At 38.3% G+C, this 27219-nt stretch overlaps 1 protein-coding gene across 1 annotated transcript; it reads left to right on the top strand.

Annotated features, from left to right (window-relative positions):
- Positions 1–5819: 5819 nt before the first annotated feature.
- LOC119654491 (ras-related protein Rab-2A) lies at positions 5820–18910 on the top strand. The gene is made up of 5 exons (XM_038059918.1): positions 5820–6077; positions 6560–6719; positions 18198–18353; positions 18412–18592; positions 18650–18910. Exons 1-5 carry the CDS (start codon positions 6032–6034, stop codon positions 18746–18748), a joined length of 642 nt encoding a protein of 213 aa, XP_037915846.1. The 5' UTR covers positions 5820–6031; the 3' UTR covers positions 18749–18910.
- Positions 18911–27219: the final 8309 nt, after the last annotated feature.

Genomic DNA, 27219 nt, shown 5'->3' with positions numbered 1-27219 from the left:
CGCTGGGTTCAATTGCTCTACCACGATCCGAAAAGTAAAGTTCGAAATATGGCGGGTGTATCAAAACCGCTTCGTGTCTCGGTTGGTGTTCATCAAGGAAGTGCCCTCTCACCACTCCTCTTTGTTCTTATTATGGACACCGTCACACGGGATATCCAACGTCCAGCTCCCTACACACTGCTTTATTCAGATGATGTCTTCCTAGCATCTGATAGCAAAAATGATCTCGAGCAACTTATTCAAAAATGGAATGATCGCCTCATGCAACACGGTCTCAGATTGAATTTAAACAAAACTGAATTTTTGACGACCGATCCCCATGAAACAGGTACAATCACTGTCAGCGGCAGTGATCTGCCCAGAACTGAGCGATTTAAATACCTCGGGTCAACGCTATCAGCCAATGGAGAACTGCATTATGAAATTGCTTCACGCATTATCGCAACCTGGATGAAAGGGCGTTCCACAACTGGTGTTCTTTGTGATCGACGTATCAACGAACGTCTCAAATCTAAAATTTACCGCAATGTCGTCCATCCAGTCGCTCTCTATGGTTCTGAGTGTTGGCCGACCATAAAAGACAATGAACGGCGTCTTGCGGTAATGGAGACGAAGATGCTACGTTGGACTAGTGGCGTCACACATTTAGATCACATCCGAAATGAAGATATCCGCGATCGTTATAGGGTTGCACCGATCGTGGAAAAGTTGCGAGAGAGGCGTCTTCGATGGTATGGTCACGCAATTCGTGCAAACGAGAATTCACTTGCCAAGATTGGTCTGAACATCGAGGTCGATGGTAAACGACCAAAAGGCAGACCTAAACAACGGTGGCTTGATACGCTGGATGGGGATTTGAAAGCCTCGAGATTGCACCTAGATCAGGCATTCGATAGAGCCAAATGGCGAAGCCGATCACGACGAGCCGACCCCGCTTGTGAACGGGACAAAGGCTGAAGAAAAGGAAAAGAAAAAGAAGAATGAATTGGTTTGTAGTCTTTTTTAAGCGATTGATAAATCTAATGATTGATTTAGTAGTTTTTACACAATTTTGAAAACAGCAACTCCTTTATGATTACATCGCGCGGTTTGCACAGGATGGTTGTTTGAGCGAATTTTATATTTTCTTGCCATCATCCGGATGTTGTGACAGCTTTGGCCCTAGAAACGGAAGCTGCTAGCGACGAACGATCGCACTGTTTGAATTTTCGCATTGGTTTCCGCTTGTACAGCTGAATTAAATCGGTAGTCTGAAACATTAGTAAAAATATAAACAACTTGAGGCTGAACCGGTAATGTGCCAGCAAGCATTTTCGCGGGTAAGTTCCGATGGAACATTATTTAAGAATATTTTGAAAGCAGAGCGAGTTGACAGTCAGCAAATCGCTTTCGTGAACGTCCAATCAAACAAAAACAGCTTAATAAAATAGTTAAAAAAAAAAAATAGTCTTTAAATTTTCTCTGGCAGTTTGGGAACAGATCACGCCGACAGGTAAGAAACAAGTCGGAATACCGGAAACTCGCGCTTCGGGTATAAAGGTTTTGTGTTCATCTTATGTAAGAGACGCACATTTCTCTGTCCGTATATAGCTACAAATCCAACATAATCCTTCATATTTTTCCAAACTACGAGACATACGTACATATTAGAGCCATAGATATCACGCTCACCCTAAACAAACAAACTGCCTATTACCTGCTGTACACATATATGCACGTATCTAAATTTATCGTACCCATATTTCCGATTTACGTCTTATATCTATCTGAATTAGGCACTACCCGCAAAGTTCATTAGCACGCATATATTATATACCTACATATACACATGTCTGGTTGACAAATAACTAAAAAACTAAAACAAAATAATTGTCTGCGACCCAATTCATAAGAATTCATTTCATTGTGGTATTGACGAATTGATATGTGATGATGACGTCATGCGGGTTGTAGAGTGCACGAAATTCACAAAAAATTGTAAAGTTTCACCCCCAATAACTTTGTTAATAATAGTTGGATTTTCTTCAAACTTGACCAAACTGTGCATTATATTCTTCGTTACACTCATGCCAAATTTTGTATTTCTGGGATGAACATAAGGGGGGGTGCCGGGTAAATTTCTAAAATGTGGAAATATACTATTATTAACTTTATTTGTGTAGATATCGGAACCGGATATATTTTGAGGCCTAGATTTCGTAGAGATGCACCACTGTGATTTTTTCCAGATTTTTCGGTTGGATAGGTTCTGAGAACGAGACCTGTTACACTTTTTGTGGGTCATATTTTCAACCCTTACTCCCCTATGTTTCATTTAATATCAAATATTGAACCAGATTCGAAAAGTACTAATTGAGACCTTTCATTTGATACCCTACTTGGCTACATTCTGTGAAAAAAAAATTTGCACCCTCCATTCACATGTACGGAGAGCCCCCCCTTAAACTTAACGCAAGATGGCGCCACTTACTGCATGTAAAGGGATCACCAGATTACATACTCTCACCAATTTTCGTGACAATCGGTCTAGCCGTTTCCGAATAAATCGGGTGTGACAGACAGACAGACAGACAGACAGACAGACAGACAGACAGACAGACAGACAGACGGACAGACGGACAGACAGACACCGTCACCATTCTAATAAGGTTTTGTTTCACACAAAACCTTAAAAAAGTAATAGATTTTAGCAGGTTTTGTAGCATGCTCGAGAGTTTACAGTAGGAAGCTGTAATGGAAACGGCCCCCTCAGCAGAGAGAGCACTGAAGAGAATTTAGGCACGGTGAAGGGCAGCTATAGCTTCATTTTTTGATAAAATATGGAACATTAGTATTGTTTGTATGTCAATTCTATTCATACAAGACATCATCCATATCATTATTTCTTTGAATGATGTGAGGATGGCCGAGTGATGATGACATTGACTTTGAGGTATTATTTACTATACTTGAATGTTTACGTATATAGGAATTCATATTAACCGTTTGTAAATGCGGATAGTTTACATTGAGTGGCTACAATTGCTTATAGTATATCGATACGAATATTGTACAGCATTGGGTAAATTATTATTAGTACTTTACAAATAGCTTGGGGTCTAAACGGATCCACGACATTACATATATTTTTTTAATTTGTATTTATAAATATTATTTTCATGTTTTTCATTATAATTTTAGTACATTAATTTGAAACAAAAATGTCACGAAATCTAAATGTCCATTCAGTACATAAATTTCTGGAAGATATGTTTGATTTCGAGCGCCGAGTGCCAACAAACTTATTAGTGAGAGAGAAGAAATGGAGAGCGTTAGCTGCTTCGACGACGGTGTAACGTAATTATTCATCTGAATAGCTTTTACAGTATTTAGCTCTGTGGAGAAGGAAAATAACACATGTGGGGTAAGATTTTGACAACGATAATGATAAAAGGCGATAATACGATGATGAATTTTGGTACTAATGATACAGAAGTAACGGAAAATGTTAGTAGCTTGAAAGACGGTGTGATTATCCATGTGGATAGTTTTTCCAGTGATGCTATGGGGCAAAGGGAAATAACACGTGCAGCCGGTTCGAAGTGTTTTAAAGGTGCAAATGGTTAGTTCTGTAAAAAGCTTCCAATTTAGAAAAGCCTATGAAATGCAATCAATATAATAATATATATATATAGTTTTGCTGACACTATTTGTTCACGAAAAACATATTAAATGCTCAGTAATGTTTTACTGAGCTCAGTGGTTAGAGCGCTAGGCTGTCATACGGAAGGTCGCGGTTCAAATCTCACTGGTGGCAGCGGAACTTGCATCGTGATTTGACGTCGGATACCAGTCGACTCAGCTGTGAATGAGTACCTGAGTCAAATCAGGGTAATAATCTCGGGCGAGCGTAATGCTGACCACATTGCCTCCTAGTGTACCGTTACGGTCTTGAATGAAATGCTCTAACACACTTCAAGACCCTGATCGAATATGGATTGTTGCGCCAACGATTATTATTATTATTAATGTTTTACTGATTTCAAAAAAGGAACAGAAACCTTTTTAGAGCACACGAGACAAGTGGAAACCATGGAAAAATCTAAACATAAAAGAGGGCATTACTATCTATGTGACCGAAAAAGGAACCTAAAATAATCTCAACAATGTTCAAAATCTTGCAAATATTTTTGTAAGTCATATAATAAAGACGGTAATGTATTCTAAATATCAAATATAAATAGTTGTAAGAATATTTTAAGGAACTCGCTTTGTATTCGCTAATATTTTGAAGCTACGTTTAGTTTGTCATTTTTGGATATTTCATTGCCATTCAGAACTCAATTAAATCTAAAAAAAAGTGTTTTCTTTTTTTTCAACTATCTGAAATACACACTTAGAAAAGATACTCAAAATCGAAGACGGTAAGTAATAAGCAAATATGTGATGAAAGATCAATGATAAAGCTAAGAAAAATCTGATTTGTATTTATAAAAGGGATTGCTTTTTCAAAATATGTAGATTTCCCTCACAATCTTTATACAATGGTCAAAAAAAATCTGCCAACAAAAAAAATTGTTCTTAAAGTTAAGGGTTTTCCAATCGATTCAACAAAAGATGGAAAATGTCACGTAAATCCCGTAATACTTCATTTGAAAAGTATCGGTTTTAATTCCCGAACCGCTCGCAACAAACCGTACATCTCCTCAGTGAATAAGAAAAAGCGCCTCGAGTTTGCAGAAAAGTACATCTCGAAGGACGAAACTTTTTGGAGAACGGAGTCTTGCGAAAATCAAACACTGAATTTAATCAGAAAAGTATTAATGTGAACATTAAACATGGTGGCGGAAATATCATGGTTTGGCGTTGTTTCGCGCGTCGAGGGTAGGTGCACTGCAGTTTATTGAAGGAACGATGATTCCAAAGACTACATGAAAATTTTAAAAGAAAATCTGCGGCAGAGTGCTGAGAAACTAGGCACCTTAGATTTGTTCCAGCTTTACCAGAATAACCACCCGAAATAAAAAACGTATGCAACCCAGGCATGGCTCCTTTACAATTGTCCTAAAATATTAGCCTCGCCTCCCTAATCACCGGATCTCAATCCCATTGAAAACCTATGGGACCAATTGTACCGCAATATTCGTCAGCGCTCACCCGTCACAAATAAAGCAAAAATGAGAGCGCGACTCCTCGATGAATAGAATAATTTTTCCACGCGTTATCTTCAAACCCTGGTGCAACCGATGCCCCATCAATTGTTAGCCGTAATTAAAGCGAACGATGGATACACGAAGTATCAAAAATTGTTTTGATCCTGTTTTTCGAGCGCGATTTATCTCATTATTCGTAGTGTTGACATATTTTTTTTGAATGTGAAGTTGGATTTTTTTTCATTTTCCTAGGGCTGTGCTAATGTGGTTCACTTTCCTCCATTTTTTTGTACATGTGTATTGAATAATGTTTCTTTTGTATGTTACAGCTTGTTCTGGCATGATAAACGAATTGTTTTCCTACATTGCCTCTCGTGTACATTTTATTGTGCGTTGTTGACAAACTTTTTTGACCACTGTATATAATACTATTTTGTTTGCTTTTTTCCAATTGGAGCCATTTTGGACCCACTACACCAATTACGAAACACCAGTTAAGTGTCAATTGAGCTCCTTAAACACATTTGAATATTTCATATCGCAGAGACATTTCAATTCAAAAACGTCAAAACCAAATAAAACGGCATTCACTGCTTTCATGGCCGTGGTATTTGTGAGCGCGTAGTGTAAACGCTGCTGTTAATAACGGAGAGATTAGTTGTCATCGAAAACACCGAATCAATAATCTACTACAATTTTGACGTCAAAGTATATGCACTTGCCAAAGTAAATTCGACGCAGGGATTTGGTGAAATAATTTTGTGATAAAAGGTGTTGCGTCGTTGATAGAAGAGTGAATTTTGAAGTTGAATTGTAAGGAAATCATCGTTTCTGCATTTCGTCGCTACGCACGGCTAATATTTGAAGATTTCTGCAACAGTTTTGTAAACTTGTCCAGGATGTCGTATGCATATTTATTTAAGTACATCATCATTGGGGACACAGGTAAAAATCGATTTTTCGTTTGCCAAAGAATAAGGCTCATAAACAAAATTTTCCGAATGTGAAAACGCAAAGCATTCAGAAAATGAGAATAATAAGACCCACTAGATGGAGTTATTGCGCACTGCAGTTAACTCTGGATGTTAATTTATGGCTTATTGTAACAAGTCTTTGTTCGGGTTTACGATTTAGCAATGGCCATATGCATTGAAAATCGTAAGTCAGGTCTTGTTACATATGTAAAAATGTGACGGAACTTTTTTAGTAAAGCAAGTTTTCGTCAATGAAAGTGACTAGAAAATATGCTTCTCGCCCGAATAAATGGGCCCTAGATATTACTTTCCGTTTATAGTCGTGTCTTATAATAAATTCTATCTATGTGTTTTAATAAATTTTATATAGCGTTACGCTATTATTGAATGGCTATGATCTTTTTTTCTAAAATTGAATCAGTTAATTATTGATATTTACTCTTTCCCATAAAGGTGTTGGTAAATCTTGCCTACTGTTACAATTCACGGATAAACGGTTCCAACCGGTTCATGACTTGACTATTGGGGTTGAATTTGGAGCCCGAATGATAACGATCGATGGAAAACAAATCAAATTACAAATATGGGATACTGCCGGCCAGGAAGCTTTCAGGTAATTAATGTGTAACAAAAAATGTACTAATGAATTGTATGCTGGACGACTAGTTTCTGTCGGATCCATTTTAGTTTTCCATATTAACTATATTAAATTCGATTCACTTCATGTTGATATGTTAGTATCAAATTAGTCAATCGTTTGACGTTCATTGTTTCCCACTTACTACGGTTAAAAAAACGTAGTTCAATATAACCATTTCCTCCTAATAAATTTTTCGAAGTCCCGTGGAACTGCTCGTCCAAATTAATGCAAAATATATTCCATTACGAACACATTTGCAAAACGTCTTTATAATGAATTATCAATCATATCAATCAGAATATATAATTTAGTATAATTTACCTCTTATTTAACGAATTTTGTTTTCTTTTAACTTTTATATAACGTACACTGCTCACTAACGACAAACAATTCCAGAATAATAGCATTTCATGTTTCGTCAGGTTAAGGGACTTTAGATTTTTCGTAAGTTATTCATTATTTGTATCTTGTTGAAATTAATCGTAGACCAACCTACCCACTATCTAGGGTGTCTAGTTCACCGTGGAAGAAAGTTTAATGGTAGATAGTACCACCAGGAATTTGTTTCGTGGAATCGCCACTCTATACTTTACGGTTACGGAGTGATGGCGTTTTTCGTGAATAGTGTCAAAAAGCTTGACCTGCCCCCAGATTTAACATTTCACTTGGAAGATATAACTCTTCCAATTTTAAAGAAGCTTCAAAATCGATTTTTCATCTAAGATTGAAAATGTATAACGGTACTTTAAATATACGAACTTGCAATGTTGACGAAAGCTGCCCCATTAAATTAACTTTCGAATGGCATTTCAAAATAATAGGCTTAATTATGGGAAATTTACGAATGTTACGCATTAAGTAGGAGAAAAGGTGGTCTTGATATTGACTTAGATATAGTACAATAATAATAATGGTTGACACAACAATTCATATTGGATCAGGGCCTCGAAGTGTGTTAGAGTACTTTATTCAAGACCGTAACGGTACACTACATGACACTGTAGGGGGCAATGTGGTTAGCACTGCGCTCGCCCGAGACTATTACCCTGATTTTACTCAAGTACTCACAGCTGAGTCGACTGGCATCCGACATCCAGTCATGATAACAAATCCCTCTGTCACCATGGAGATTTTAACTTTTGTTTGTTACAATTTTTTTCATAAAACGTCAAAAATTGACGACGTCGATGATTTCGGGACACTAAAACGTCTGATAAAAAAAAGGTGGTTTTAATGAGCATGAAATTCTCTATGAAATGAACCACAACAAAAATTTCGTCAAAAAATAACAAAACGGCGGCGATTTTTAAATTTTTCGATGTTTGGTGCCAGAAAACCTGATGTAAATCAAAATATTTAGGACCTATCTCCGTCTCTTAGGTTCATTCTATTGCTTTGAATGTGTACATACAGAGGCCAGCATCCGTATTCGTACACCGTGAGTATTGAGGGAAAAAATTAAGTAATCATGAAAAAATAAAGAATTTTAAACATTATTTTTACATTGCGTAAATTTTATTTAAATACAATATCTAAATCCAATTAAATTTACAAAATAATATTCAAATTCAATTACTCAACAATAAAATAAAATCCAAAAATTAAGTATTCAGTTAAACTGTCGTATAACTAAACGACGCATTCGTATTCGTACGTTATGAATTTCGAGAAAAAACAACGAGAAAATTAAGCATTTAGTATTTAGTCGGGTAGCCTTTGTTTTTAATAACATGTTTTAATCGATTTGGCATCGACCTCACCAATTTTTCTGTAAATAGAGGGGATATTGCACTCCATTCTTTTCCGATTGCATCTTTCAAGTCTGCCGCGTTTTTTATATTATATTTTTTTAACCCTCTTTTAATTTCCGACCACAAATGTTCTATCGGATTAATGTCCGGTGATTGGGGGGGTGTCTGTAATACTTTAGGGCAATTATAAAGTAACCATAAACGCGAATTGAGAGCCGTGTGTTTCGGATCGTTATCTTGATAAAAAATAAAGTTATCATGTATTCGTAATTTTTCCGCGCTTGGGTTTAAATTACATTTTAAGATATTAACATATTTGGCAGCATCCATTATTCCATCAATGAAATGCAAATTGCCCGTTCCTGCTGCAGAAAAACACCCCCACACCATAACAGATCCTCCGCCATGCTTTACGGTGGGTATTAGGTTCTTCGGATGCAAGCTTGAATTCTTCTCTCGGCAAATTTTTCCAATTCCGTTCGAGGTGATGATATTAAATTTACTTTCGTCTGTAAATATTACCTGTTTCCAGAAGTCGTAATCCTTGTGAATATATCTTTTCGCGAAATCTAACCGTTTAATTCTATTTACTTTATTGATATACGGTTTCTTTCTTGGTACAGAGTTAAAGAGACCATACCTTTTAAGTGTCCTTCGGACGGTATCAACAGAAACTATTTTATTAAAATGTTGGTGGAGTCTTGCGGTTATCGTTGTAGCACATTCCTTAGGATTTTTTTTTATTTGCCTTAAAATAAAACGTTCGTCTCGCGGTGTCAACTTTTTTCGTCCTAAATTTCTCGGCTTATTTCCCAGCATATTCTCCGACTTGTACTTTTGAATTATATACTGAATCGTTGATTTAGCTCGACCAACGATATTACTTATCTCGCTTAACGATTTTCCCTGATTATGTAGGGATACAACGATTTCACGGGTCTCTATTGAAGTTTCCTTGCCTTTTCTGCCCATCCTGCACTTTTTATCACTTCGAACACTTGTTTCGAACTACAATGACGTTTTTGAGTGCTAGAAAAATTCTAGAACAGAAATCATTTCTAAGAATATACCCAAAAATTCAACAGCTGAAATATAACGGGACATTTTTTGCTCGTACGAATACGAATGCGTCGTCGAGTATCGATCATGATTTTTGTTAATTGCTGTTCTTTCGTCAAGTACAGTTTGTGGTGAATTTAGGAAAAAAAAATTCACAGCATAAGTGATCTTCTGTATATAACTAAGACATAAATGAATTTAGGTGTGCATTTTCAGTTATAACTGTCGCGAAGAACAATTTTTATTTTATAGTGTCTCAAAAGAAATATTTCATACGAATACGATTGCTGCCGACTGTATATACGCTGGCTATTCATTTTCAAAATCGAATACGACTTTCATGTTTTTACCACATATTTTTGAATGTATTTTCTTCTTAGTTAACTCTTTTCTCATACAAATTGCACTATATATTTTTAACGGCAAAATCAGTTAAATACAAGGTTTGGTATTTTCCGACGAGCGCGTTTTTTTTAAAACGGCTTGGTTCTACCAAGTCTGGTTCAATGGTAGCACGTCCTCTCATTATAATAAAAGGTTAAACTACTTGATATATCAAAGAGTTCGAAGAACATTTAATATTCCATCTGTCATTAAAGCATTCCCTGAATTTCAAGTTGATCTAACAATTCTGCTTTTGTTTACAAGTTATTCTTAAGCGGGAAATACAATTAAGATGCGTGCGGAATGCGCACGAGGGAAGCTCTAATCCGCGCGCGCATGCTAATGACAGATTACGCCATTTGCAATTGCCGTCGCTTTTCATTTTCGGCTGTTACTTTTGAAATTCATTCTGAGTACTGGGGAAGACAATATTTGCGTTATAAGTGGTCATTATTAATGTGACAAAAGTTTGTCGCGTTAGTCCCGTCGCTTACATTCATAAAAATTAAATTTAAGCCGGAGATATGTGCGACCTTAGTGACATTTAATTGTACGATTTTTATAACATAAAATATGCACGCAGGTCGATTATCTGCACACAAAATCACGCTGTTGCACATAATCCTCAAGTGTATGCGATTTAACAGCTCTTCCACTGCGCACGCATGCAGTCATTCCGCTGATGTGTTTCCCGCTTTAGTTGGCATATCAGCGCATTTTGTCACAACAGCTTGCCTTGCTGTTGGAAACTCAGCTAAAATAATTTCCACCCCCATCAGCGGAAACATGCCTGCAGAAGCCCCGGATAATGAAATTGAACCATAAAAACACCAAATACAGACAGTATTCGGTTTTAGTGGAAATCGGGACGCGCATTGAATCTTAAACACGCACGCAGAAGCAACTTCAGCAAAGATATTGTCAAAATCAAATCTTCCGAGTAGCTAACATCAAACTTAGGCAATTGATCCAGAACCTACGGCCCCAAGATGACCTGAGGAATTTCACGGTTCAAATATGGGAGCAGTTCAAGTTGGCGACATACAAAGTTAGGAGAACCCCGAAGCCCAAGACCTGGTGGAATAAGGACCTAAGATCCTATCTAAGTGAAAAAAATCAAGCGATGTGAGCTTTCAGACAAACTCCAAACTACGGGAATTTCCTCAGGAACAAACAAGCAACTAAACAATGGAAGGAGGAAATCAGGAGGGCAAAAAGAAACTTCTGGGATAACTTAGGGGAAGAAATGTCGAACCAGACCGGCACCAAACAGCTCTGGTTAAAGATCAGCAGGTTCAAAAACTTTCAGGACACAACTTTCCACACAGCTTACACCATGGGATAAATACAAGAAACAAGAATCTCTCACAGAAATAGGATGTAACTATGGCAAAAGGTTTGTACTTCTAGATACAACACCTTATGCCTCCTATTTCCATGCGGACTTTAACACGGATGATCTCAACAAAGTTCTTGCTAAGTACATGAGACAGTCATCTCGGGGAATGATAAGATACTTTACTCTTATGAATGCATGAATGAATGAATGGGAAATGATAAGATACTTTACTCTTATGTAAAGTGGCTGAATGAAAAAACTAAACTACACTTTCTGAGCGCGCTTAATGGGACTTGGAAGGGATACCATGAACCATGCGGAGCATTTCTATGCATACAGAAAAGGGAAATCGACCATAACGTGCTTAGTGAAGAGTAAGGGCAGAGTCGTGAAAGCGGTGTGTGTGGTGTGTTTTCTTCTTGCCGAAACTGTGAGAGAAAAAAACGTGCCATCTAACATATACTATTGGACCCTGCGCTTTCTGGAATACAAGGAGCTGAAGCTGGATGAATGATCGTGCTCGATAAACAGTGGTCTACCCCAATGAAGTGTTTTAAGCCCGGTACTTTTCGATCTGTACATAACCTTGCTTCACCCCAAACTCAATGACTCAACTGACATCTATCAATACGCAGATGACTTTATCATCCTTGATAAGGGTACAGAGGATGATCAGGTAGATAGGCTACTACAAAAACAATTTGACTTTTTTGTGAATAAATATAATACCATGGAACTCCCAGTAAACAGTAGCGTGATTTCTTTAAGGAGAAATAATGGCAAACCACGTAAAATTTTGGTACATCAGTCCCCTCTAAAAAAGGTACCGGAGATAACATTGCTGGGCAGGACAATTACGAAATCCCTATCCCTGAAAGATCACGTCTATAATACAATCATAAAGGCAAAACAGACTGCGAGAACAGTAAACTTTGCCACAGATTTCTCATGGGGAATAAAACCTGAGAGAGACGTAAAAGTGTTTAGGACAATTGTGAGACCAGTGCTTGATTATGTGGCGTGTCAGTTGGCAAGATCCTTAGGTTTAACTAAGTCTTCACCGCATCATGTGGCTCATGCTCTGGCGGGCAAACCCCCCATAAGTTCAGAAAGGCGCTTTTGGACTCTAAGCAGCTGATAAGGCTCAAAAGATCTACTCCCTCCTCATATAGTTTAGTTATAGACAACCCCTTGGCTAAAAATGGTCTATCGGTAACTTATAGAAATTTTCAGCAAGCGTTTAATAACTTCAAGACCTGTGAGGAGGAAAGAAGAGTGGGAAACCTGCTGGTCTGGAGTGGATCAGGGCAGGGAAGGAATGGGAACAGAAACGGTTGGCTAGTTAAAATCCAAAATGAAATAACCGAACTCAGGAACACAGGTTTTGCTGATACAGCAACATCTAGCTGGTCTCTCACGGCCCTCGGGTCAAAGCTGGCTACAAGATGCAAGCAATGACGATCTTCTCTTTAGAAGATGGTCACGCAAATGACAAAGGAAAGATAAAACAATTCGGGAAACCAGAAACTTGACGATTAAGGTATAAAAGGTTTTGTGTTTCTCTATGTGAGGAGCATAACGCAGTTCTCCATTGGCTAATAGCATTTACTCGAGATATTTAAATCGCTCAGTTCTGTCAATGGCAGTAACCTGCCCAGAACTGAGCGGTTTAATAATCTCGAGTCAATGCTATCAGCCAATGGAGAACTGCGTAATGAAATTGCTTCACGTATTAACGCAACCTGGATAAAGTGGCATTCCAAAACTGATGTTCTTTGTGATCGACGTATTAGTGAATGCCTCAAATCTAAAATTTACCGCAATGTCGTCCATCCGCCGTTCTCTATATTTCTGAGTGTGACTATTAAAGACAATGGAAGATATCCGCGATCTATATGAGGCTGCACCGGCCGTGGAAAAACTGCGAAAGAGACGTTTTCGATGGCATGGGCACGTAATTTGCGCTAACGAGAATTCGCTTGCCAATATTAGTCTGAACATCAAAGCCAATGGTAAGCGACCAAAAGGCCGTCCGAAACAATGGTGGCTTGATACACTGGATGGGAATTGAAAAGCCTCGTGAGTACATCCAGATCAGACATTTGATAAAATAAAATGGCGAACCCGATCACGACGAGCCGACCCCGCTTGTGAACGGGACAAAGGCTTAAAAAAAAGATATGACAAGCGACGAGTGCATGACAGCTCCGTGTCACTTAGCAAAAAACTCCATTGCCCTCTATTGTTTAGAAAGCCATTTAAATAAATCATTTGATGGAAAGCCCTGTATTGATAATAGTCAGCGTATAGCTTCACGCTCTGAGTTTAATATTATTAGCAAATACAAAGACTTTAACTTACATGAGATATAAAAAAGTCTGAAAAGAAGTAGATTCTTCAAAAATGGAATTTTACTATTTGAACCGAATGTCGATTATTCTCGTTAATTATGATGGTCAGCATTTTATTTATGTGGCTTAGGATGCTGTTAATGCGCACGAAATTGATAACTTTGACTGCTTTAACTTTGACACTTATAGTTGGATTTTCATGAAACTTGGCATACGTATGCACGATACTGCCCTCTATACCGGTGCAAATTTAGTATTCCTAGGACGAACTTAAGGGGAGTTTTTCAATCAATTTCTAAAAGTTAGTAATGTACTATTAGTAAGTTCATTTGATCAGATATCGGAATGGGATATCTCTCGGGGCTTAGATTTCACATAAGTGTTACACAAAATCTTAAAAAGGGCTGGGGAGAAGTAGATTCCTCATAAATGTGACTCTAATATTTCACGCAAATGCCAATTATTCTCGCTAATTATGACGTCAGCATCTTATTTGCATGACTTTGGAAGCAGTTAATTCGCGCGAAATTGCTAAGTTTGCACTGCTATAACTTTGGCGTTAATGGCTAGATTTCCATGAACCTTGGCAAATGCATACGAAATATTGTGAAATATTGTGCTGGGTGGAATTTTGAAGTCCTAGGATGAATTTAAGGGGGTTTCTTTTAGTCAATTTCTAAAAGTTGGTAATGTACTATTAGTAAGTTTATTTGAGCAGATATTGGAATAGGACATATTTTGAGGCCTAGATTCCATCTAAGCACGCTTCCCTGATTTTTTTTCGGAGTTTTGGATTGGGTAGTTTCCGTAAATGAGCACTGTCTCACTTTAAGTGCTTACATTTTGACTCCTTACTCACGCACTTTGCGATTTACGCCAAAATGAATGTCAGTTTCGGAAAATACTAATCGAGACCCTTCATTTGATGCCTACTATATCTGGTGAAATTTTTTTTTTAATACCCCCTTTGCATGTATGGGGAGCCCCCCTTCAAACGCCACCTAAATTTATGTCACTCGCTGTATGCGTGGGATTTCATAGTTCCCATTTCTCCACCAAATTTCGTTCGGATCGGTTTAGCGGTTTTGGAGAAAAGTGCATGTAACAGACAGACAGACAGTGAATCGATTTTTATAAGGTTTTGTTTTACACAAAACTGCTATGGGGGACTGCTATTTTTATCCTGAAATTGTTGATTTTCCTCTATTATGGCCCTGGCCCTGATCCAATTGGATTGTTGCGCCAACGATTATTATTATATTATATTCCCGTCGTAACTTCCCGTTTCCATTTCACTATTTTCGAATTCCTTTTCCAACGATTATCTAACACTCGTAACATCCCTTTTAAGGGACGCGAAATCTCTTTCAACCGACAGATAATTTAGTTTTTCCTTCGATAGGACATTGTTTCCGACATTTGCAAACATTTAATACATTATACAACAATTTCGCACTCATTCGCTCTACCACACTTTATCAATATCAAAATCATACTAGCAAAATGAAATAACATACAGTACTTACGTTTAGTTTCGCTGTTTTTTTACAGTTTCTAAACACCAAATCGAAATTTAGGTCGGAAATACCGGCTGCTCGAAAATATTAAACTTTAACACCCTGAAAATTAAGAACTTAACCAAATCAAAACACTTCTTTTAACTATGAAATTATTTTATTAACTGCCAGTATTCTTACAATTTTTGATAGAGGAAATTAGAGGAGAGTAATATTAGTAGATGAATTAAAAATAATACTCTAGTAGTCCAATGGAGTGCCGTACGTTTGTCGAAGGGTGAGCGAGGAGTTGCATCCAAGCAATGTGGTTTTCAGAAAAAGTTCCCTGAAAGTTGCATGGTCTGAGGGGAATCTCACATTATGGTTGTAGTAATTTGGCGATTGAAATTTCACTCACTATATCAGCTTAAAAAGAAATTATTTGGAGTCATCTATCGGCAGGCTGATTCCTTTCGGGATTGATCCAATTTTCCGAGATGACTTTTTGTCATATCGCGGGCCAAAGAAGGTAACTTTGCATTCTTTTGTGATTATCATTATCGCAAGAAAATTATACCAGGTTGTGTTCAATAAGTTTTGCGGTTCGATGAGAAAAACCCACTTTTATGGTTTGAAATACACTTTATTGTTCAGTGTAGTCGCCGTGAACATCAATACACCTGTTCCAACGAGATTCCAATTTATGAATTCCATCCCTGAAGTGAGAATCTGGAAAGGCTTAAAAACACGCTTTCACAGTTCTTATGACTTCATCATTTGATGAAAAACGCTTTCCACGCATGAATTTTTTAGGACTGGAAACAGTTGATAGTCGCTAGGGGGGAATACAGTGGATGTTTTAACAATTCGAACTTGGTTTCATGGATTTTAGCCATTGTCAAATTGTTCTTCTGACACGGTGCATTGTCCAGATGAAAAAGATTTTTTCCATAACATATAACATAATATCGATGACGCGATGCAACCTTGGCGGACTCATATGTCGCTCTGTGAATAGCTATTAGTTTCTCCGGAATGCCCCTCCTGTGTAGAGCACTCCAGATATACTCCCTGTACACGCTGTCGAATGCTTTCTCGAAATTGATGAAGAGCAGGGGTAGCGAAGATCTAAATTTCGTGCACTGTTTGTTTGATCCGTATGGTGTTGATGTGGTCGATGCTCTCCGTCGATAAAGCTTTCGAGATGTTCTTTGATAAGTTCCAGAATTATTTCAGCTATTATCTTTGCGATGGTACGGAGCACACAGATACTCGAAACCGGTGGTGACCTTTTTTGGAATCTTAACGATTATCCCATTTTTCCACCCTCTGCGCAAGGTCTCGGATTCCCTAGATTTCCGTACGAATGGAAGCAGTGACTGCAGATACAACGATAAATAACTCTGCCGGGACACCGTCAAACCCAGTGGCTTTACTCCGTTTGAGTGCAATGATGGCCGAAATGACTTCTCTTCTACTTGAGTAACAGTTCATATCCGCATGTTACGGTGACTAGCTATTTCATCTACAAGAGGAGGAACCTCACCCTGATGAAATGTTCTTTCCACCTCTTCAGTTGTTCATCACCGTAGATGAGAAGTCAACCGCTGATATCCTTCACAAGACCATTGAAAGATTTACTTGACGAACACATGCAAGCTCTTTCATGATGCTGCATACAGTTCTGAAATCATTGCCATCTTCCGCTTCCCTGACCAGCGCAATTGCAAATTCTCTCTTATCATGGCGTAGACTACGCTGAATTTCTCGGCATTTCGCTCAGTATCAGAGTTCGAGCGCGACACGATCGCCATCACTCGCAGTGGTCAGTACAGCCTCCAACCCCTTCCGTTCATCGATCCGCTTCCACTATTCTGCAGTTGAGCAGATCTTATGATGTCCTTCGCGGCGTGGTCGACGACCTGTGCAGCACCCGAGAAAAGAACATTTTTGATTGCGGCCCAATGCTCATCGATATTCTCAGGTGATTTACTCAGTAGATCTGCCGTTCGTCTAGCAAAATAATTTTCCGATTGTCGAGCGGTTAAAAAAATTTTACATCCTTTTTTTGCAAATATTGAGGCTTAGATTTTGTATAGACACATCACTGTTTTTTTTTTTTACTTTTTGTTACTTTTTGCGGCACACATTTTGAGTCTTTACTCCTCTAAGTTTCACCCAATATCAGAAATAAAACCATTTTCGAAAAGTACTAATTGATACCCCACATTACCATATTCTGTGAAAAAATTTGCTCCTGTCTTTCGCATATATGGGAATCACGCCTTAAAACTTACACAAAATGATGCGACTTGTTGTATGAGTGAGTTTCTTGACGATAGCTTCAGCAGTTTTAGAATAAATCTCCTGCCACAGACGGACGAGTCAGACGAGTCAACCAATTATTAGCGTGGACTGCGTTTTTAATATTTCGCAAGTTGACACTGGCCAATTATTAGCGTGGAAAAAATTCTGCACCATCTGGGGCAGTTTCGTTCGGCTCAGTTAATTTTTGTTGATTCGGACATTTACGGCGATTACCGCTATTTTAATAACATTGACGGCAAAACTGAACGTCAAACAATCAATAACTTTGTTTTTAGTATGCCAACACGTGTTAACTTAGTTATTAAGAGCAGTGGGAAGCCTCCCTCCCACCCAAAGATGTAACTTACTGCATGGGTGGGCATTCATTTCTCACCAAACTTCGCGTAAATCGGTGTAGCCGCTTTTGATAAAAGTGGGTGTGACAGACATTGAACGGATGTCAATGAGATTTTATGTTACAAACAAAACCTTAGGAAGGCAAGTGGCTATCATTGATTAACAGTTGACAGAACGGATAATTTGAAATAAATGAATGCTGTAAGTGATACAACTAACGGTTTAAAAAAATCGCGATAAGTGCGTTACTTTCAGAAAAGAAATTCTATGCAATTGCACATAGCTTACAGTGGTAATGTATATAAAGTTTCCGGAAAAAATAGAGTGGTTTTATCAATGATGAACGCACTGTGTAGCTGTACATTTTTGAAGTTTGAGATCTCTTAATAGTGAATTTACAATTTTAGATCAATAACACGATCGTATTACCGCGGTGCCGCTGGAGCATTGTTAGTCTACGACATAACTCGAAGGGAAACTTTTAATCACTTAACGACATGGCTCGAAGATGCTAGACAACATTCGAACTCGAATATGGTTATAATGCTTATCGGTAATAAAAGGTAATGGTCACTTACCTTCAAACTCTGAAATTATAGTAATTATTTTTCCATTTTAAAGTGATTTAGACTCGAGGCGCGAAGTTAAGAAAGAAGAAGGCGAGGCTTTTGCGCGTGAGCATGGCTTAGTTTTTATGGAAACATCGGCTCGAACTGCAGCAAATGTGGAGGAAGCATTTATCAATACAGCCAAAGAAATTTACGAAAAAATACAAGAAGGTGTATTCGATATTAACAATGAGGTGAAGTATTTTTTTATGCATATTACAATTATTATTTATAAGATTGGGTATTCTCAGGCTAATGGAATTAAAATTGGACAGCAACATTCCCCGACAAATCCATCTTTGCCGGGCGCTGGAAATCAAGGTGGATCTACAAGTAGTGGTTGTTGTTGAAATATATAAACTTCCAAGCACTTTTAAAACTTTTATATATACTTATATATATTAACAAATATCGGACTTGGAGATCGAAAATCGTTTTTTCCATATGAAAAACATTACATGGAAAAATGTTTTATAATTAATGAAAAATTGAATAAACATACTATAATAATACATAGAAATAATCTTTTAAAGATTTAGTATGAAATTAGAACGTTCCCAACGGATTTTAGTTCTTACAATGAAGCAACTTTATTGTTCTCTTATTAAAATTGGTTTGCCATCCATCTGCCACACTTTTCTCAAAAGTAGCTGTATCTATAACATGGCATACAAGCGAAGAGAATTATTTATATCTACATATTTAGCTTTCTCTCCCTAATAATCTTTTGGAGTATTATACAAAAGATTTCGAATATTTCTGGAAATAATTTAACAATTTCTAAATCTGAAGCGTTGAACTTACGGCTTGCTATACGAGAATTTGAGGGTGCAAATTGCGAGACTGTCTTTCGATACGCAGCGTAACGCTAAACGACCGAAATTTATTTCGAATGTTGTTTCGATTGACAGTTGCCGCCACCAGTGTTCTCCGTGGCGGAGAAGGCCTTGATTTGTCGAGAAAAATAATTGAAGTTAAAAAGTAGATTTGACATTTTGAATTTGAATGAAGCAGAACCAATTATAAACAAGTCGGAATACCGGAAGCTCGCGCTTCGAGTATAAAAGTTTTGTGTTCATCTTATGTGAGAAACTTCAACGCACATTTTTCTGTCCGTATATAGCTACAAATCCAACATAATCCTTCATATTTTTCCAAACTACGAGACATACGTACATATTACAGCCATAGATATCACGCTCATCCTAAACAAACAAACTGCCTATTACCGAATACTGTACACATATATGCACGTATATAAATTGATCGTACAAATATTTCCGATTTACTTCTTATATCTATTTGAATTAGGCACTACCCGCAAAGTTCATTAGCACGCATCTATTATATATCATACCTACATACACACATGTCTGGCTGACAAATAACTAAAAAACTAAAACAAAATAATTCTCTGCGACCCAATTCATAAGAACTCATTTCGTTGTGGTATTGACGAATTGATATCTGATGATGACGTCATGCAGGTTGTAGAGTGCACGAAATTCGCAAAAAATTGTAAAGTTTCACCCCCCATAACTTTGTTAATAATAGTTGGATTTTCTTCAAACTTGACCAAACTGTGCAATATGTTCTTCATTACAAGCATGCCATTTTGTACTTCGGGGATGAACATAAGGGGGGGTGCCGGGTAAATTTCTAAAATGTGGATATATACTATTATTAACTTTATTTGTGCAGATATCGGAACCGGATATATGTTGAGGCCTAGATTTCGTAGAGATGCACCACTGTGATTTTTTTCAGATTTTTCGGTTGGATGGGTTCTGAGAACGAGACCTGTTACACTTTTTGGGGGTCATATTTTGAACCCTCACTCCCCTATGTTTCATCTAATATCAAATATTGAACCAGATTCGAAAAGCACTAATTGAGACCTTTCATTTGATACCCTACATGGCTACATTCTGTGAAAAAAAAATTTGCACCCTCCATTCACATGTATGCGGAGCCTCCCCTTAAACTTAACACAAGATGGCGCCACTGACTGCATGTAAAGGGATCACCAGATTACATATTCTCACCAATTTTCGTGACAATCGGTCTAGTCGTTTCCGAATAAATCGGGTGTGACAGACAGACAGACAGACACCGTCTCGATTCTAATAAGGTTTTGTTTCACACAAAACCTTAAAAATTGTGAAGTTTTTCGACTGAGAGAGTCTCGCTAATTATTCTTTAACTTTGAGAGAGTCTCGCTAATTGTTCATTAACTTTATATTAATAAAATTATTTAAGTTAATTTTCTACGTTTATTTTAAAATGCCAGCGCTTCGAATCAAAAGCTGTTGCTAGTGGTATTCATATCCAATATCTAGAAGAAAATTACAATCAAGACTAAAACAGCGATCGCCTTCTTTGTTTCCCGGTTGGCTTCCTTGAAAATTTGCCACTTGGCAAGCTTTTTATCGCCGAGAAACTTGTAGAGGCGTTTCTTTTCACAGACCTTCATTTCAACATCATCATTCCAAAGTCAAGTATCTCCGTTGATGAACCGCTTAGCTGCCTTTGTGACCTCGAGGTTGACCGGTGCCCTTCCTGCCGCGTTGACTGAGGTGGACGCTCTAGCATTTCTAGGCTTGTGATTCAATCGGGTCATTTTGTTTTTAACGACATTAAATGCAGGCAAGCATAGTGGAATAACTCCTACTAAACTTTATTTACCTCATTTCTTAATTTCAGCATTTTATTTTTTGAGTATAATACAAAGAACGTTACCTCCAACCTTTCTCCTTTACCTGGCCTTGGGACCAGCGTGGGATATAATTAACATGGCGGAGTTTACCTTTGGGGTCCCCACTATCCAAAATTATACCTTTAACTAACCGTGGCAACTGTAAGTCTTCAAATCGCAAAAATGTTCACTCATTTCGAGTTGATATCTACTCTGAAGCTTTAGGTTTAAATTCAAATGGATTGGATAAAGTGACATTATTCCACAATTCATAGGTTACTTCCTTAAGGAGGGAAACCACATTAGGAGTTCTTCAGAGTCGATGTTTTTTTTCATTGCGGATAATCATCTATCCCAGAAAACTCTGCAAAAATTGCAAAGAGCAATTTCTTCTTTTTAAGGTTTTGTTTGTTAAACAAAACAAAACCTTATTAAAATCGGTTCAATGTCTGTCTGTCCGTCTGTCTGTCACAGGCACTTTTCTCAGAAACGGCTATACCGATTGACACGAAATTTCATGAGAAGGTGGGAACTGTGGACCCCCAGACATGCAGCGAGTAATATCCTCCTACGTTGAGATTTAGGAGGGGTCATACATGTAAAAGGGGGGTGTAAACACTTTTTTCACCAAATATAGTCATGTGGGGTATCAAATGAAAGGTCTCGATTAGTACTTAGTTTTGAGATTTGTTAAAAAGGCGGAAAGTGGGAGGGGTGCAAAGTGATGATTTCTTTAAAGGACCCATTCTCAGAAACTACCCAACCGAAAAATCTGAAAAAAATCATGAAGCTGCCTCTATACGGTACCCAGGCCTCAAAATACTCTCCATATCGATATCTGTTCAAATTAAGTTAATAATAGTATATTACCGTATTTTTGGGAAAATTGAGTAAAACCCCCCTTAAGTTTATGTCAGAGTTATGAAAGTTGGTAGTAGTATAAAATATAACATGAAGCATAGTATCCCCAAGTTTGATCAAAATCGTATTATTAGTAACAAAGTTACAGTAGGTCAAAGTTGTCTTTACCGTGTTAATTTACAATCCGGAGTACTAAATCTGACATGCTAAATGCACATTCTTAACGGGCTACGTACAAATGGGATAGTTCTACACTCAAATATACTCACACAAGAAACAAACAAAACCTTTCATACCTGAAGGGCCCAACTTCCGGTTTCCCGACTTGTTTTATTTGATGAGCATGGATCCGTGCGATTATCGGGCACAAGTGGCGTCCGGCGTATTCATAAATACTTGCCATTTGTCTCTTCTACTTGTATGTAGATATTTGGTGTAATTGTGTTTAGTTTGAAATTAAGAGTGAAAAATGTCATGTCCGAAAGACAACTTTCCAAACAAGTTTTTTTTCAAACGCACTCTTCTCAAAATGACTTTCACATTTACGGGAATTTAAATTAAAAATTAGTCGGATCATTATGAAGTTTTAAGATATTATTCTAGAGATATCGTAATCTGTAGCGGCGGCTGTCCCTTGCCGTGTCCATATACAAATGGACCGTTCCTATTCCGCTACACTCACTCTCTCTAGAGGATGCTGTAAACCTGTAAATATAAACAATTATCTACTCAAATAAAAACACCACTTACCATTAACTGATATTATATTGTCTAAATTGCGCACTAATTACAATTTAGAATATTCTCGCGTTATGGATTACTCGTCAACTCGGGCACTTTGCGTTCGGTCTTAAATTCAGCTCCAATACACTTGGCCTTGATGTGACGGAATCATCCAGCCAAGTTTTTCATTACTCAAGTTGTCGCTGTTTTCGTTTTTGCAGTCTCATTGATGTTTATAGTCTTGTACTTGCGACTTCCGTATTTGGAGCCAAGTTATAGCCTAGACTATTGCAACATTTGGAACGGAATGGCGGCTGGAGAATTCGTTTAAACATCCTCCCGCTCGGAGAACCCTTCTGTGCAAACTGCGCGTGGAATCAAAAGAGCTTTTCTATTCAAAATACCTAAAACTAATTAAAAGTACATCGATCTTTACATATAAACTTAGCTAAAAAACTACTACATCAATCTTTGCATTAAGGAAATGGCTAAAAGCTATTACATCAATCTTTACATTAAAAAATGTCTACATCAATCTTTACATTAAAAGATGGCATTAATTTTCCGTTGTCCGGATAGCTGAGTGGTTAGACCATAAGGCTGTCATATGGGCAATGTGGACAACATTGCCTCCTATAAGGTCCTGTAATCCTGTAGGGTACCTTTACGGTCTTGAAATAAGTGCTCTAACACACTTCAAGGCCCTCATCCAATTGGATTGTTGCGCCAACGATTATTATTATTATCAATCTTTCCATTTCCGTATATTTCTAACCTTGAACATTAACTAAAATTGTTACCTTTTTTTTGAAGTTACAAAATTTTTTTCTTCATATTCTCTGCGAATTCACAATGTGAAAATCAAATCAACGCAATATAAATATAAATGACACGACTTTATCTTCTGCTTATGCTTTTATTGCTTTACATTTTCCTTGACTTAATTGAAATTAAAGTATTTCTTGCCTCAGTTTAGCATTCACACATTTTTTTATCCAGAAGCGGTTGCTGTAGTTACCACAACATGGGAAAAAAGCTCCCTATAGACTAGGGGGATCTAGAATCCAATGGTTATTAAATTATCGTTCACCCATGTTGCTGGGGTGAATGGGTTCGGTTACACAAGGTAAAGTTCCTGATCACCTTTAATTCGGCAAACGCCAGTGATGATCCTTGTCCATGTCTGGATCAAGTCGACTCACACCTTCCAGTGGTATCCCTGAATAACCAATAGACAGCCGTCGTATGGTGAACAAATGTGATCGGCATCCCAGTGCACACGCTAATACAGAGACCGCTGAACCTGGCAAGAGATATAAATTGCACCCACCCATTTGCAATGGAACAAAACAATGGAGTATATACGCCAGGTGGCAGACCGGTTGTACTGCAAAATCCACCTTCTCATCACCGGAAATCATTAGACAAAATCCCGCGAATACCGAAAAAATCTTACGATAAGCACCAGAAAGTTAAAAGCCTCTTATGGAGAGCTATGATAAAGGACTACTGAATAGTTGCTCTAAACAACAATGTTTGGAAAGTACATACTGTAAACGCAGATGACTAGAGAGCCCTCGAAAAAAACTGAACATGGAAAAAATCAAATGGTACACGTTTGAAGACAAAAACAATAAGCCTCTCAAGGTTATGGCCAAGCGATTTCACCCAACATGCAAAAAAGACGATATTGTAGAAGACCTAAAGGAAAAAGGGAAATCCTAGAAGCTGTGACTATATTGAAAAAAGATAAAAATTACAATGAAAAGGGAGAATCAATAATCAGTAAGCGAGGACTCCCACTGTTCATGCTTACGTTCGACAATAATGAAGACCCAAACAAAATTCCCAGCTCTTAAGCTATCCTTAATATGAAGGTAAAAATGGAACCACAAAGTCAGTGACGTAATACCCCACTGCAAACGGTGCCAAGGTTTCAATCACACTCAAAGGTATTGTAATCGAAATCCAAACTGTGTGAAATGTGGTGGTGAGCTTCCCCGGCAAAATGTGCAAATTGTAAGGGCCAACAACCAGCCAATTTCAGGGGCTATGAAGTAGTACAAGGATTACAGGAACTAAGATGTGAAATACCGCTGCCGACCAAATTGGCTGCTCCCGAAAAACGACAAACTGGGCAACGCACCAATAACCCAACGCCTGTTGTTAGATCCGAGAAAATAGAATACTCGCAGATGGCAAGGCAACCAACAAAAATGTCATGTCTATCTAAAAACTATTTTAGATAGACATGACGTGTTAAATAGAAGACTTGATGAACAACAAATAGTAAACAAACAAATTTTTCACAAACTTAAGCAGTATAAAGTAAGGAGACATATATATACGAGTATAGAAATATAACAAAACCAAATGACAAATGTCCTGAAAGTCATAAACTGGAATGCAAGTGGACTGCAACAGCCCCTGGAAGTCTGAAAAGATAGACATATGCCTTATCTCAAGAAGCCACCTTACCGGGCCTACGAACGCTAAAATCCGCTTTTTCTCATATCATGCAACACATCCCAGTCAACAAGCCAAAAGGGGAACTACAACCTTCGTTTAAGAAGATATCAGGCACTACGAAGAACAGAAAATTGAAAATGAAAAAATCCAGGTTGTGACTATTTATAATAGTTGTGAAGATCTCCTCAATATATTGTCCGCCCCGTTCCGGTGTTAAAAAAAAAGATTTCGCTCAGCTCTTCCAGTTCACCAGATGCTTTTTCATTTTAGGAGGTGACTTTAACTGGTGGTTAAAGGGTAGTACCTACGATGGAACTTAACACCTGCGAAATGCCTGCTGAAGCTCTACTACCAAATCCTATCCCCATCTCCGTGTGGTGACGAAAATGCATGAAGGCAAATCTCTCGCGCCTAAAAACGGGACAAATTGTACCAACTGGTCCTCCAGGTTGGGGGTTGGGTAGGGCTGACAACCCTACACGGAAAACCGAAGCTACGTAGCCACAACAGCAGCCTCGAGCTGGACGGATAACACAGCGACGAACCCGGCAGCAACAAAGGACAGAGGAGACTGCAGAATAAGAGAAGGATACCTTCTATTATACAAGGCAGTTGAGCGGACCCTCGAAGCCTGTCTCAAGTATGATATCAAAATCATACTTAGACATTTCAACAGTCAACCCGTATTCAGGCGATACGTCGGCTCTCATAGCTTACAGAAGGATACCAAAACGACTGTGGATTATTCAGTTAGCATTATCACACGAAATGGTTGTTGGAAGTATCTAGTTTGCTCGGAAAGCGGTCCACAAACATACGTAGGCCTCTCGAGACGGGACCACTTCCAACCAAATTTAACACGTCACCGCTCAGCCTTGATGAAAGTCACAATATATAGGGGGCCAATATTAACTCGGATCACTGGCATGGTGCTCCGGCCTTGAATTACAACACCGCCTTCAATCCCCTCTGACAATTAGGTGAGAGTAAATACTGAAGCCATTCAGAACACAGTTCTCCATAACACTTATAAGGGGGAAATGGATGCCGGAATAACCGCAGCCAACAGATGTCCTGAAGATGAAGCCTCAACAAAAGATCTTCACAACCACCTGAAGAGCATCATCATTGATACGGCCACAAATATACTTGGCCCCAGCCGGAAGAAAAGTCGGAAAGGTTGGTTCGACGATGAATGTAAGCTAGCAATGGAATGGAAGAATGCTGAATACCGAGTAATGCTGTATGCTCAAAGAACGCGGGCACGCGTGGAGATTTATTACGAACTTCGTCTAGCGGAGAAGCGACTTTACAGAATGGAAATGGAAACCTGGGAGAACCAACAAGTCTGCGAACTATAAAAATGCAGGGAGCAACCGCACCAGGCGCGAAAGTTTTACCAAAAAGTCAGCAGGATGAAGCCTTATACACCGCGATCCTCATCCTGGCGAGACATAGAGTGAAATCTGATTTCCGCCAGAATGGGCATTTTGGAGCGATGGGTTGAATATTTGGATGAACTGCTCAACAGCCAAAATATTGGCGAGTTGGAAGTCCCGCCAACTGAAGACGACGGACAAATACTGCCACTACCAAGTGTAGAAGAAACAGTCCGTGCAATTCATCAGCTTAAAAATCATAAGTCGCCAGGAGCCGATGGAATTACAGTCGAATTGGTTAAATATGTAGCGAGCAATCACACCAAGTGGTTCATCAATTGATGCTCAAGGTGTGGGACAGTGAATCAATGCCTGCCGGCTGGCAACGAAGCGTTATCTGTCGCATACATAACAAGGGGGATATCACGCAGTGCAGCTATTATAGAGGTATCACGTTGCTGAGTACCATATATAAGCTCCCCTCGGACACCACGTTGTCGTGGTGGGGGAGCCTGTGGAAGTTTACCACTACACTAAGGGTGCCAAAAATATGAAGACGGAAAGAAATGATTGTAACTCTCCAAGTGTTAAGAAGTCACATAGGTCGAATCCACTCGCGACTTTGAGAAATGAGGTCGTGACCGAGGCATGGATTTTGGAGGTCTCACCAGATTTATGTTCCCCCACACAAAAA

Source organism: Hermetia illucens, chromosome 1, assembly GCF_905115235.1.
Source record: "Hermetia illucens chromosome 1, iHerIll2.2.curated.20191125, whole genome shotgun sequence".
In the NCBI taxonomy this organism is placed as follows: domain Eukaryota; kingdom Metazoa; phylum Arthropoda; class Insecta; order Diptera; family Stratiomyidae; genus Hermetia; species Hermetia illucens.
This window is presented reverse-complemented; position numbering and strand designations above follow the sequence as displayed.